At 35.7% G+C, this 14,225-nt stretch overlaps 1 protein-coding gene across 4 annotated transcripts in view; it reads right to left on the reverse strand.

The window, feature by feature from the left end:
* Positions 1–203: 203 nt before the first annotated feature.
* LOC140911776 (RNA exonuclease 1 homolog) overlaps positions 204–14,225 on the reverse strand; it is a 29,033-nt gene continuing 15,011 nt past the window's right edge. The window contains exons 7-16 of one of the 4 annotated variants that reach the window (XM_073345560.2): positions 13,317–13,431; positions 12,996–13,058; positions 12,308–12,457; positions 11,511–11,624; positions 10,053–10,126; positions 8,967–9,077; positions 8,330–8,445; positions 7,220–7,358; positions 5,924–6,044; positions 204–874 (exon numbers count right to left, since the gene is read on the reverse strand). In XM_073345560.2, coding sequence (XP_073201661.2) covers positions 783–874; positions 5,924–6,044; positions 7,220–7,358; positions 8,330–8,445; positions 8,967–9,077; positions 10,053–10,126; positions 11,511–11,624; positions 12,308–12,457; positions 12,996–13,058; positions 13,317–13,431 — 1,095 coding nt within the window. In that variant the 3' untranslated portion in view covers positions 204–782. Of the gene's footprint in view, positions 875–5,923; positions 6,045–7,219; positions 7,359–8,329; positions 8,446–8,966; positions 9,078–10,052; positions 10,127–11,510; positions 11,625–12,307; positions 12,458–12,995; positions 13,059–13,316; positions 13,432–14,225 lie in introns of those variants that run through there. The other 3 variants (XM_073345561.2, XM_073345564.2, XM_073345565.2) reach the window with 3 other exon arrangements.

The following is a 14,225-nucleotide window of genomic DNA, read 5'->3' on the forward strand; positions in this document are numbered from 1 at the left end:
GTTTGAGCTATAATACTGGAAGGATTTCAATGCACTCCATCATCTGTTCTCTACCAAGAAAGAGAAGTCACACACCTACATTGCCCAAATTTCATATTTTGTGCATTAACTAGTGCTACAGCATAAATTACAGATCAGATTATGGAAGCACATATGGGTCTATGAAGAAAAAATTGTAGCTTCATGAGAAATAAGTGGCCAACATGTCCTTTGCTGTAAACAGTAACACCTTTAATTTGGAAAAAACAATTTGTAGGTTGATGATTGTAACTGACACAGCTTATTGCTTTTTAACTGTTCTTCATTTAAAAAAAAAAAAAGACCCTACCAAACACCTTTCCAAAGCAAGGTTAACAAAAACAGGTCAAAATAAAAGATCAATCATTAGCTTCTCCATAACCAAGAGTACAGATTACATGTAGCCCAACTTCTTCTCTCTGTTTTAGCTGCATTTAGTTTTTCTTGGGGAAAACTGGCACAGGTGTGAAGATTGTAGGATTTCTCCACTTTATTCATCTTCTACACCACGCTTTTTTGAGGGGGGGAGGGGACAGTATGGAGGAGACGTAGGAGACAAATTGACTTTTCAGGTGTGATGTGCAGACAGCACCCGTGGAACTTACTGTACTTAATGTAATTACAGGGGGGTTGGTGTATTGGCAATATTAGTAATGTTTTTATGGTCGTGCCCATTGACTGCAATACACACTAAAAGTGGTTAATACTGAAATATTATGGAAAAGGAAGTGGCTTCCTGTTGATTATTCTGTTCTTGAAGAAAATCACCATTTTCTGCCCTTAGTATCCTCCTTTACTTTCCAAAGCATCAGTTCCATACAAGCAGCAGCATCTTCACTAGAATCATGGCCACCAACTAGGAAGGAACAAAATATATTCATATTTAAAAAGTAGTAAACAGCAACGTTTTTCCATTAGATAGTGTCCATCACAAAAAGATACAATAGAGGAAATGAACAAAGTTAACATTCAAAAAAGTCAATTCTAAAAAACTGACTGCTTCAGAGAGCCTGGCTTCTCTACTGGCTAGTGAACTATAGAATGGAAAACCAGCAACATAGCAAATAATATTTACAGGAACCTGGGACATCTGAGCGTACTGCATATACAGGTATTGCATTTAAAACAATTTAGTGACATGAGAAAATAGAGGACAGAAGAGAAACAGAAGTAAAGACAAAAAAAATCCCACACGAAAGGTGGTGTTCCAGAATTATGTAATGGCATAGAGCAGTAAAATTAATTCAGGAATGGGAAGTTGGAGGGGCAATAACTGAGGGTGAGAGGGTTAGTGGCATGATCTATGTCAGACGCTTATTTACCCATCATTTGTGAGATAAAGCATCCCTGCCTATAGAGAAACAGGGAAAAAAATCATTGAATGATCAATTGTCTTAAGTATGCAGCCTTGAAAAATACTCTTAAGGTAAGTTTGCTTGTTACTAATGATGTAATACTTTTCCTTATGCAGTTTGTTATGGCTCCTGTGTTGGTCACACACATCCTATCAAACATAGGGACCAAACCTGAATATCTTGTAGGAAACCGGTAACAAAGTTGAAATTCAGTATTTAGACTGATATGACAGGAATTTGCAAAAAGCACTTCCATAACAACATGTAAGGAGTACTGAACTCTTCAGCAGTGATAGTGAAATATCAATAAAAAGGAGTATTTAAACCTAAAAAATGGTAGAACTGCCTCATATGGAGTAGCTAAACTGAAGTTAGCATTCCCTGACCTTCTGTCAGCTGTACTTATCCATGATTTTAGGAGAACAGAAAAATGTTTGGACTGTACCCTACACTGGAAAAATGATCAAGTCTGGCCTTCAACAACCCACATGCATCTATTATATCTTGACTGTCTCAGCTACTCATTGCACAGTTCAGTTAATTTATATCTTTGCAAGTCTACTTTAAAATGAAAGCATCTAGCTAGGAAGGTAGGATAGTAATGCACTGCTTTTATAGTAAAACTAGACACATCTGCCTCTGCCCCACACAAAAATGAAAAGTTCAACACCTGGTCTTAGGAGGGAGACCACCCGATAGAACGTCCTGCTGGGAAAATTGAACTTCAAAAATAGCTAGAGCCAAATCTAAAAATAGAAGTTCTATAGAAGTTAAGAGGAATGATCTGGGGTAAAAAGACTTTTCCCCCTCCAGATACACATTTGCAGCTCCTATTGACTTAAATAAAAGTTGTTCATGCCTGTTTTGTCATTAACATTTTTCAACAACGGAAAAAAAAAATGACGACGCTCCAGTGGCTGGCAATAAGATTTCAGAAAGTTTAGGAGGCTGTAAAATCTATTCCTTTTCCAGTCTTCCTTGAAGCATTTAAACCTGCAGAACTCATTTCCTATTTGTCCTTCAGAACCTGCAGGCAGCCATTCTTTTTTCTTGTCTTTGAGCTAATGGTGGGCATTTCCATCTGGTAGCATGAGGCAAGGTGGTTGATGGCGGATGTTGTCCAACGCAGACAGAACTGTTTGGTTTCATGAGATTTATAGACAACAGAACAACTAGCACAGAAGCTATTAAAATAAGCCACCATATAAGACAGCGGTGGTTCAAAGGCTAGAAACAAGCTTTAAACAGAATTACATATACCATATAAAAACAACAACATCTACAGGGAAGTGTGATATGGGTACAAACAAAAGGAGGAGTTAATACCATTTAAGAAGATGAGATAGTTTCTTTTTGCATAGCACCTGCTCAACTCACTGAAGCAGCAAAATTTCCATTAACTCAAAGGAACCAGGGAAAAACAATAGAGAGGTATTGATTCCTGAATCTTGTACTTTTCAGATACACTGGAAGAACTATAATTTGCACAAGTTAAGATAATAGAATACAACCAAGTAGCTGCTCTGTAATTACTTTATGTTGTATTAAGTACTGTCTCATCTCCAAACAAATTACAATGTCATAACATGATATGGAGGCCTTTCAAAGACCTTTTGTATCCTACACAAAAACACTTAAAGTTGTCTTCATCATACTGCAAGCTTCTTCCATAAGAAAGCAATATTTGAGCAAACAGGAGGCTTTAACTTCATGAATTTAGTTCTGACCATTTTCTACCTTTGTTCATATAAGTTTGCATTGCTGGTTACCAGTTTAATTACATATTTATTGACTATTAATGAAATTCTCAAACACTCAGAACTACCTTTATCCAGGACTTAAAAACTTGGAGACTGAGATCTGAAAGTGAAGAACCCTTGTAAATGCACCAATTACCTAATAAATTACGTAATAGCTTAATAGATGTACATTTCTTTAAAATTATGTTCTAGAAAGGTTTGAGATGAGTTTAGCTATATGGAAAGACAGACAGACAACCATTTGCTAAAAGAGTTCCTCATCCCACAAAAATAAAAAAACCCACACACCGCAACGAACACTGGAGAAAATACTTTCCATTTTTAAAAAGTTTGATTTAAATCTAATTTAACAGATTAAGTTGAAAATTCCCAGAAGTTCAAACATCACCCACAGATTGCATCCTGTTAGTTTGGGGAAGAGAGACTTCTGCATTCTCTGAATCTCTGCTTTAAGTGAAAAACTGAATCCAGCCTTAATGTAAGATGCTATGGTACCTCTATAATTACAAAGCTCTAAGACAAGGAAGTAGCCAAGAAAAAAAGATTGAAACACAGAAGTTCAAAAGGGACAAGTCATCTTCTGTCAGATATTTGCTTAGGAGAGATCAAAAGTAGAATACTTTTAACTACTTGACTGATTAAAACTATTAAATGGAAGTCAAACATTGTTGACTACGAAGAAAGTCGTTCAGGATGTGACTGAACATTTCCACATTAGCTCTGGACACCTCCACTTGTTTTATAGTATCCAAAAGTGTGCTAGACACCTCATTTCGGACATGTTCCCTGCCCCTGAAGTGCTTACAATCTAACACTGGGCATGACAACAGGAAGGAACTCAGATGAGGAAGGAGTCAAGTAAAAGCAACAAGATCATGCCATTACTTTGGCTAATTATGTGCGGACGTTTTCTGTTTGATTAGCTGTTATTAAAAAGCCTATTAATATTAGGTATTGATTCACATTTTGTAGGCACTACAGAAAGTAAGTTTCAAGGAAACTACGCCTAACAATTTAATAATTTAAACTTGTGCAGTATGGAATTTAGAAGCCAAGGAATGTGAGATCACAGAGCAAGAGTATCTTTGGAGAATATTTATCTTTACATCAAACTAAATGTTTATTGAAAGGAAGCCTTCAACTTATCTAGACCACATGATCATAGACACTTGCAAATTAGGAGCCTCATAGACCTGGAGTTTGAGTGCAAATGCATTTAGATAAAGTTCAAAACTTGTATAGGTTCAAAACTTTTGGCCGAATTAGTTTAGACAAAAATGTTTGAGTGTAATTATATTTTAAAAAAGGAAAACTGTAAAATATAAGCCTTACATTTAGTAGCCCTAATGATATCCATTTTCGTTGTCCTCAACTGTTATGGCAGATTAATATGGATTCAGAGTCAAACATAATTACTTTGGGAAAAAATGCAGGTTAAGATAAATGAGATCCTTCATGGTTTATTTTTAAGGTAGGCAGGCTATTGGCTCCAGAGGATACCAAAAATCTTGCATCTAACAGTTCTACTCATTTGAAATACAATCCAGCTTCTACGCAATATTGCAGCTTAAAGGTTGTTCCTGCTCTTCCTTGAAATTCCCTTTTTGCCCCTTTTCCTCCCCAAGCACCCTTGTGTGTCATTCAGTTGGACTGCCATACAGCAAATAGAAGCACTCTGAAAATGAGAACGGTCGCCAAGACAGAATTTGAAGAACTGTGTTAAAAAGCTAAATTCAAACGTGCTAATCTGAAGTACTGTGGGCAGTTTCAATTTTTTTTTTTAAAGACTCAAAAAAGTGCATCTGGGAACTCATTAAAATAGTGCTTTCAATCAGATGACTAATGTACAGCACGTCTCATTTTATTCTATAGAAGTAATTGTACATGTACACTGTATGTAGTTTTACTGATTCTTCTTTTAAGCCCAATTGAGCAATTCATTTTTATGATTTTAAAACTGAAATCCAATGAAATTTTAAGGATGGTATTTTGTATCCTAACAAAAACCCGTGTGTATCAGGTCGCTAGCTAACATATGTGAATCTGTGTTTAAAACATGCATGTAAAATATTTATCAGCCATAACCCATTACGTTTTCCATTTTGCCTCTCAGACATTTTTTTACTCTCTCGAATTGGTTTTCCCTCCTTTTAGTGCTACTTGTAGATATATGAGCAAGGAAATCATGCTATTTCTATACATTTGATACATACATTGGTTTTGTATAAAGAATTTTGTTTAAAAAACTGAAGTCACTGTTAGAACTTTTCCCTCTAGGAGAGAGAAAATACTAAAAAATTACTAAATGTTACATTTGATAATTGGACTAAAAGTAATCCTCCAAAATAACTGACATGTGCATAGATGAAAATGGTTGAAACATAGGTACACAAGTTGCACTTTGAAAGTTAATTCCCGCTGGGAGAGAAAATGGAGAAGAGAACCTCAAAAGTGAAGAAATGTTAAAGTGCAACCAATGTAAAATACAATCTTACACAAGATTCTATACCTTAATTTGTGAAATTAAGAGTGTCATTCCCACAAAGAAAAATAATAGTTGGCAAGTTAAACAGTGAAAATTTTGCCTTTACTTCCACATCTACACTTGCAGTATTTTATGTATATACTACAATGAACACCGCAAATACTGAGGCAATTTCATCTAAGACAAAGTTAGCAAGTTTTTAAAAGGGCAACAACCGTACTATTAGATTAGGTTGTTGCTTGGTACTTTTCCTTTTTTTATGCAAATCACCAATGGTTTATATAGAAACTAAAATAAGCTCCTACCATCATCTTGAATAATTCGTCTGAGGTAATCAGCCATTAGATTTCTAAGTGCTCTTTTATGAGGCAAGCCTAGCCGATGAGGAAACACCACTGCTGTGTCCACAACAGTGTTATGAATCAGCTGTTAAAAAAAATGCAGTGGTCTATGTTAAGTACATCCGTGATCACAAGTCCAATTACATTTTTCCTTTAATAAAATAAAACTGTTCTTAAATTATCTCATGGTTAAAGCACTGCCCCGTCACCCTTCCTATAACCCATTTCCTTCATTAAAACCTTAAACTCGTCTCATCCTTGATTTCTTCATACTATTCCTGTTCTATGTTTTATCTGGCCTTATTAGAGTATAAATTCTTAAGGGCAGGGGCTGTCTCTATATGTTCTGCAATGTGTTATGTATATTACATGATCTAGACTTTAGTTGACTGCACATCAAATTAACAATCAACTCTATTTTTAGGCCACAAGCAAATATTTTACCACTTTTTATTCTTGCCAGAAAACTGTATGAAAAGCACCCTGATGAGTTCATATGTAGTATAAAAAAATTCATAATTTTAGCTTCTGAATATTAATCAATGGCAATGACTCCCTACTAGGATTGCCAAATGCTTTTTTCTTTTTTACTTTTGGCTGAAATCTTCCATTGAGTACTAGTGCCTTTCACATGTTTAAAAATAACTAGTGTCAGTCCAATAAATTGTTAGAAACCTGGGTACTGAATACGTGCAGCAAGCAGTTTTGTGTTTAACTACGCTTGCTTCAGCAGTGATTCAGTACAAATATATGCTCAATTATTTAAGTGTGCACTGACTGTTTTATGGCAATTATAAGCGGTCGGCAAATTCACTAGAGTTTATGCTAAAAAGACAAATAGTAGCAGATTTTCCCCCCCCATTTAATAAGAAGGAAAATATAATGCAAGGGTGATGTGAAACTGCATAGTTAAAAGCACAAAAAAAGGAAAAGTGAAATTTTCAGTGAAGTTTTCTTGCTTGTGTTATATCTCTCTCTATTCTGTATCTAAGTATGAAATGAATAGCTTTCATATCACTGATATATATAAAAATGATAAAACACAGCGTGTGTAATGCTGACAAATTAATCTGACAAAATCTTAACTTTTATTTCCTAATTCATTATTTTAACTGGGCACCATTATATCCTGCAATAAGTTCAGTTCTATCCTAAAGATATTCTCCTGAAGACCAGCTGCTTTGAAGTTAAAGTTAATGACAGCACAGGTTTAAAAAAATCTTATAGAAATTTCATAGAACTAATGCTTAAATGTTTTACCTTAAGAGCAAATAAATCATTTTCTAAGCTGTGTCCAATTAAAATAGTATCTGCACTGAATAAGTTTAGCAATATTGCCTGCACATCCCGAATAGATGACGTAATGTTCTTCAAGTCCTCTTCTGTCACTCCAGAAAATCTAAAATAGATTTAAAAGAGCTTCAGGAAGTGAGAAATATAGCAAGTGAACAGTGGGAAGAGGTAGTCTCTGGACTCCTTTTTGTAGCATTCAAATTAACTCTAGCCAGCTTTGGAACCCAGTAGACCAATTTTTATTCTCCTCTCCAGCATAGGTGAAGGATAATGAGGTTACTGGCTTTGGCCCTGCTTTCAGAAAAAATACTGTGACAGCTGGCTGCAGATTGTCCACATAAGCCTGGAATGGAGGAGGATTTGGGGTACTACAAGGACACAGGCCCCGCTATTGAGAGAGATTGAAGCAAGAACCACAGACTGGGTATTTTCTGGGCTTCTTCCTCCTCCTCTGATTGTGAATCAGAGCAGGTAAAAAGCAAAAGACTCTAAAAAGGTTGCCTTGCCTTAAGACATTTGCTACTACTTCAGCAAAGGCACAAATGAAAACTTTGGAACGGAATGCATGAGGATCCTGAGGAGGCTGGAGCCAAAAAACTTTTGCATCCAGGATGGATGCCTCTTGCCTGACTGGCAGGCAGGGAGATGGGACATGTACAGAATCTGCATTAATAGCAGTCACATTTCATCAAATCTTACTCCAGTATATTTTAAAGTTCGTTATTTAAAAGTTGCGATGCTTCAGACAGGGATCTCAAACATCAACATCTCTAGATTTTTAAGTAAAGTCACATGAAAATGCAGCTATCCGTTTGGGGAAAAACAGGGAAAAATTTACATAATGTAGAAAAGAGGTTTTTGTTTAACTTAAAGCCGGTAGCCAATTGTTTTGTATCCAAGTTTACCTACAATAAGTAGAAGAAACAGCTTTAAAAAAATAAATACAGAAAATATATACTGAACTTCTCAGAACTGGAGTTTTTTTTCCATTAAAATCAACAGTTTGTGAATTAAGGCACTATCATCTTCAAATGTTATAGGTTTTTTGGTTTTTTTTTTTTTTAAAGATACACATACCTAGTATTATAGTCTATGATTTCATTATCTGGTTTAACAAGTGTATCATAGGCAACCTGTAGGTTGGAATCAACCACTGTCACTCTAGTAAGTTCCAGACCTTGTGTTGTGTAACACTAAAAGAAAACAAAACAAGGGTTAAATGAGAATTTAGAGTGTGTCACCTCTGTGCCTTTTGCTCTTTATACAAGGTATGTAACATTAAGGAACCACACAGTTACTGTGGGGTCCAAATAATAGTTATACCTACCCTTTCCTGCAGCCACACTTTTAAGAAGTTTTGTTTCCCGCCCCCAAAAAAACCCCCCCCAAAAAAACAAAACCACAGATTGCCACAACAGATAAGTTTCTCTATATTGATTCCATCTCAATCTTTCCTTAAGGAATGAGCAGTCTCTGGATGTCGTAACAGCAGTCAAGTTTTATTTAGGTAACACTAAACAGCCTCCAATTTGGTGGTATTCTTCATTAGATAGAATGCACCCAGTTCAGCCTAAATCTTAATGAAAACCCATTCCACCACTTCTTATTCCTAGAAGAGAATTATACACAGTATTTCCTATGAAGCAACATTCAAAAGTAACTGACAAATATTTGGTTTGAGCTAATATTTCAAGAAGCCTAAAGTTAACCATACCATCTCACAGTCGAGTGCAAACACACCATGATTTCCATCAGCTGGAGTTAGTTTGATAAACGTCTTCACGAAGCCTTCCAGGTTTTCCTTTCGGCCATCATGGACATGGAGCTGTGAAGTTTCCATTAGCATTAAAATGTGATTAGTAAGTGTCTTATTGCTATGCAGGCATAACCCCATACTATAGATAGTGGTCCTACACTGATGTGAAAATCTCCCCATCCAAACGTAGCTAGATTGAGGGAAATTTTTCCATCAACCTATCTGCATCTACACTGGGGGGTTAGGTTAGCATAGCTATTTCATTCAGTGATGTGGATTTTTCACACCTCTGGGAAATGTAAATCTGTCAACCTACATTTTAAGTGTAGGCCAAGTGTTATTCAAATTGCTGAGTGTGTAACTTATCTTTGATACAGACTAAAGTTAAAACAAGAGAGCCCTTTATTTAACATTCTCCACTCAACCTACTAACTCTTAGTATAGAAACCTAAATTTCTGTAAAGATAGTGATTCATAAACTGTGATCTATGACAACTGGTGGGCCATGGGTAACTGGCTGGTCACAAGGTGCTGGCTCTCTTTTTTTCCCTGAAGGAAGAAATGAATTGAGGAGAAGGGCACATAAAAATAAGCAAAATTAGACACTATTCTTTTTGGAAAAACCACCCTAATTATATTAGAAATAGCTGAAACAATACAATTACTTTCCTAAAAGGAAAAGGAGTACTTGTGGCACCTTAGAGACTAACCAATTTATTTGAGCATAAGCTTTTGTGAGCTACAGCTCACGATGAAGTGAGCTGTAGCTCACGAAAGCTTATGCTCAAGCAAATTGGTTAGTCTCTAAGGTGCCACAAGTACTCCTTTTCCTTTTACGAATACAGACTAACACGGCTGTTACAGGTTTCAGAGTAATAACTTTCCTATTACATTTCCATGAAAATAGCCACAGGGCTATTTTGTGATCAGAAGTACACATCCCCTGCTGTCGGAGTGGAAAGGGAAGTGGGTCCTTGAGACACTTTCTTAATATGTGATCCCCCCTATGAAAAAATTTGAGAAGCAATGCTAACATGTCCCTACCTTTGCAACCTGGCATCCAGGAGACCCAACTACTCCTTCACAACAGCTATACCGTGTTTCCAAGCCACCAGGAACTGCCATAAAAGTGAAAGGAAAAATCAAAAAACAGTCGAACAGCTGAAACAAATCAGTACTTGTTTGGAATAAGCAGTTTACTTTTCCATCGGTCACTACAAAAGAATAAAGTAAAGTTTAATTTTGGTTTCTTTTTCTACTTTGAGTGAATGTAAAATTTCTTTAGTAAATGAAGTTAACCATGCCAGAAGTTCGCCCCATTTTCTTCAACTCATGTAGACTTCCCAGGGTCATTCTTGGGCTGAGGCTAGAAGATTCAGTAAATGGTCATCTCTAGTTTAGATTCTAAATTATATATTTATTACATACAAAAAAACCCTACATTAAGTAACATTTTTCTATGTGGCAAAGACAAGGACTTACGACAGACACTGCAAAAACTTAGGTTGCTTGTGAAGCCTTCATTCTGTCCCCTTGAATGTATGCATTACAAGATCTAAATACTGGCATTTCCTAACTTTTGAATGCTTGATATTTCAACCTAGATAATGTTCTTTAATTTTTTTTGTTATTTGTTGGTGTTTTGTTTTTTAAATAAAAATGTAAACACAAATGATATTTTGTGCAACTCTACCAAGCCTTTCCCCTCCCCCCCCAAATCATGCATCATTAGTTGATTTTGAATCCTGAACCTTGGGCATTGCAGCACAAATTGAGCTACAGGATTATTTATGTTAGCTGGCACCAGAATACGATGGAAATGGGCCACCTGCTGTATCTCAGAAAGGGCCTTGAGGGGAACCAGGCCCGGCCCTTCCCACTTCTATATCAGGAAGAAACAGGAGCTCCTTCATCATGTGCTGCCCCTGATGGGGGAAAGGATGAACCATTGGGGCAATATGCTGGTCTGGGAAGGGTGAGTTCCACAGCTGAAGTGACTAAAAGGAAACTGATTTTCAGAAGCTTCTCAGCCAAACCTGAAAAGAATTTAATGAGGCAAAGAAAAGGCACTACCCTGACTTCAGGGCTTTCTCCCTGCTGAGTTTCAAATGCTGGTTATAAACAGTAGGGTATTACTGCTTCTCAAAAGAAATGAAAAGGACCTTTTAAAACAAACAGTATTAAAACGACTTAAATAAAGGGGTCACTACCAGCTCCACCTATAACAAAACTTTCCTCAAGCAAGAGACATGTTTTAATGCACCTGTACTTGACTCCATGGTGGTGTGTCCAGGTCGGTAGAACCCAGGCTTCTTACACATGGAAATTTGATATGTTGTGTGGTATCCACAATCCCCAATGCACAGCAGATATTTCTAGTTTTATCACACACACTTCAAGATTGTAAACAGCATCATAATATGAAACATTAGCCATTAAAAAGTTCTTTTACATGATTTTTGATTGTGGCTTACATCAAGAGTGAACACCAACTATACTAACCTTTTTGTCTTAGTACTCTACCAGAATGGTAGTTGCATTCTTCTTTACGAATGTGCTTTCCTGAAGCAGTAACAGTGTATATTTCTCCACATCTACAACATAGTCTTTTGGAAGCTGAAAGAAGTATGATAGTTCAAGGACTAATTAAAATTCAGCCTTGAAATAATTCTACTTGCCCATTAGAAAAGGTTTCCTCACTCTGGACAAGTGAAACAATATAAGATTTTCTTCCTTTTCAATCATCAGGGTAAGTGGTAGGCACAGTAACTACTTGCTTTGATAAGTAAATACATTTTTATGACAAGTTTTTCAAGGCTGGTCAAATTAATGACAAAAAACATTTTAGCACTAAAATAAATACGAATTCTTGCAGCATAATTCTGATATATGCATCAGTTATAAGAATTTTAAAAAGTTTATTCTTAACAAGAAAGCCTTTTTTAAAAACTCACAAATTCAATTCTTGAAGTATCTTTTATTAATCCAACTACTTCAGTCAAAGACTCTCAAACCTTTCTGGTTTACTAATACAGCACTGTGGACAGAATACGCAATTCTAGGCAAGAATTTCACTCGGGAATAGTTCTACTAAAATTAATGGAATTATTTGAGAGTAAAACCTAAAGAATTTTGTAACTTTAACAATCAGGGTCCAAGTAGTTACCTAACACTATTGTACACAAATTTCAATACAATATATACCAGATAAGAGGAAGAAGTTTTGTATGAAAAAAAATTCAGTTTCCATATCAACTGTTATAGATAAACATTTCCAAATTCTGGTTTCATTTACTTACCATCAGATACAGCTGTTTTTGTAATTCCATTACTTAATATAGCACTGCCAGGTTTTTCAGGATTTGGTTGTGGGTAGCCATTCTCATGCAATTGTTCCTCAGTCAGAACATAATCTTTTAGAATTCTATAGAGAACAATTCCTGTAAAATCTAACAGCATTTAAGATGGGTTAGGGTAGGTAAGACAACGAATTTCAAAAACAAACATGAATTGGACATCTTAGATGCACATTTAAGGTTTTGCTTCAGTTATACGCAATCATTTTACAGTTTGTTTACCTGATCACATCTCTGACAGCAACCAAAATTAACAAAAAACAAAACCCTACGTAGAGTAAGATATTAAAATGACTTCCAACAAGTTACTACTTAACACTAACAAAAGGTTGCTTTTCAGATTATGGTTTTGCATTCTCACTTCAGATAGAAATTCAATTATTTCCTTGTCCTTAAAAAGAAATTTGAAACATCAGTGATTTGAAAAATAGCATCCTCATTCTGTTTTAGAAGTTGGTAGTATGTTGGTCATGGGTGGCATTTGGGGCTGATATGTAAAAAAATCTAACAATAGGAGAAAGACCAGGAAACTCTGAATGAAAATTTATTTAATGTTGAAAAAAGTTGCCCCAGTTTATATGTAAATGGGGGAAGTTACATATTTTAGGTAAGAACTATCAGATTGTTTTACCGTTCTTCTCTTCCAATTTTCTAGATCCAGTTGCATTAGTACATCTGCTGCCACAAGACTGCCCTAAAAATAGAAACACACTTTGAACAGATTTTTAAATCTTTTAAATGGCATGTTCAAACTTCAGATTTCCTGTGGCAGTTACAGTGAAAGTATTTAAGAATTAAAACATTGTATATCCTTGGTAGCTTTTTAGAAGCATGTTTACACCAAAATAATTTAAATAAAATCATCAGTAATGATGCAAAATAGAATGATCTTTATCTCTGCCAGACATCATCATTCCTTTCTCCCTCCCCGTTCCCCTACATAATTTCTTACCATTTGGAGAGAGACTACCTTGATCCCTCAGCTTTTTAAGGGTGTTCACAGCTATGTTCAGATACATATTTTTACTGCCACAACGATCATAAATTGCTTTTTCTTCTACCAATGCCTACATTTAAAAGAGTAAGACAAAATTTTAAGGGCATATAGCTTATTGTAAATTTTGCAGAACTGTGTTAGTCAGAATCTAAGATGGTTTTGCAGTCAGAACTGACAACAATTTCAAGCTGAAGTGTCCTAGAAACTTAAGTGCTACATCAATCATATACAATAATCTTTTAATAAGTTGTATAAATATTTGGAAGTAATCTTTAGAAAAAACTCCATTTCAGGAACTAGAAAGTTAAGTCAGGCCCTTGAAAGTGAACACACCTCTGAGTGAAAATAAGAGTGATACTTTAAATCAAATCCTAAATATAAATTTATAGATAGGGATTACTGAAATCTTATCTTGCAAATAGATGAAATTGAAGAATATAAAGAGCACCATTATAAAACTAAGTGAAACATAGTGTAACATTAAAAAGTCTAAAGATTTTCTTGCGTAGAAGGAAAAATAATAGTCAAGGTTTCCTTTGGAGACTATGACACTCAGGGACAGATATTAGCAATACCACAGAACATCCCAGAAGAAGTCAGTAGATGCTATAACATTTTTAGGGCTAGGAGAATTTCCCCAAGCTTCCTCCTGTAAAGGTGTAGTGGAAGAAGTTGAACGACATCAAGCAATTTGACAGAAGAGGAAAGAAGAGCTAATGAGATAGGTTTGTAGATTGAATGTGCTGCAGTGAACCTGGCTTTCTGCTTTGGAGAACACTTGACAGCAAAAATTTGTTCCTTTCTTCGGAGACAACAACTACTTCCCCTCTCCTTGGTTTTACATGTGGCAAATTCGGGGGGGGG

The sequence above is a fragment of the Lepidochelys kempii genome, chromosome 5 (assembly GCF_965140285.1).
Source record: "Lepidochelys kempii isolate rLepKem1 chromosome 5, rLepKem1.hap1, whole genome shotgun sequence".
Taxonomy (NCBI): domain Eukaryota; kingdom Metazoa; phylum Chordata; order Testudines; family Cheloniidae; genus Lepidochelys; species Lepidochelys kempii.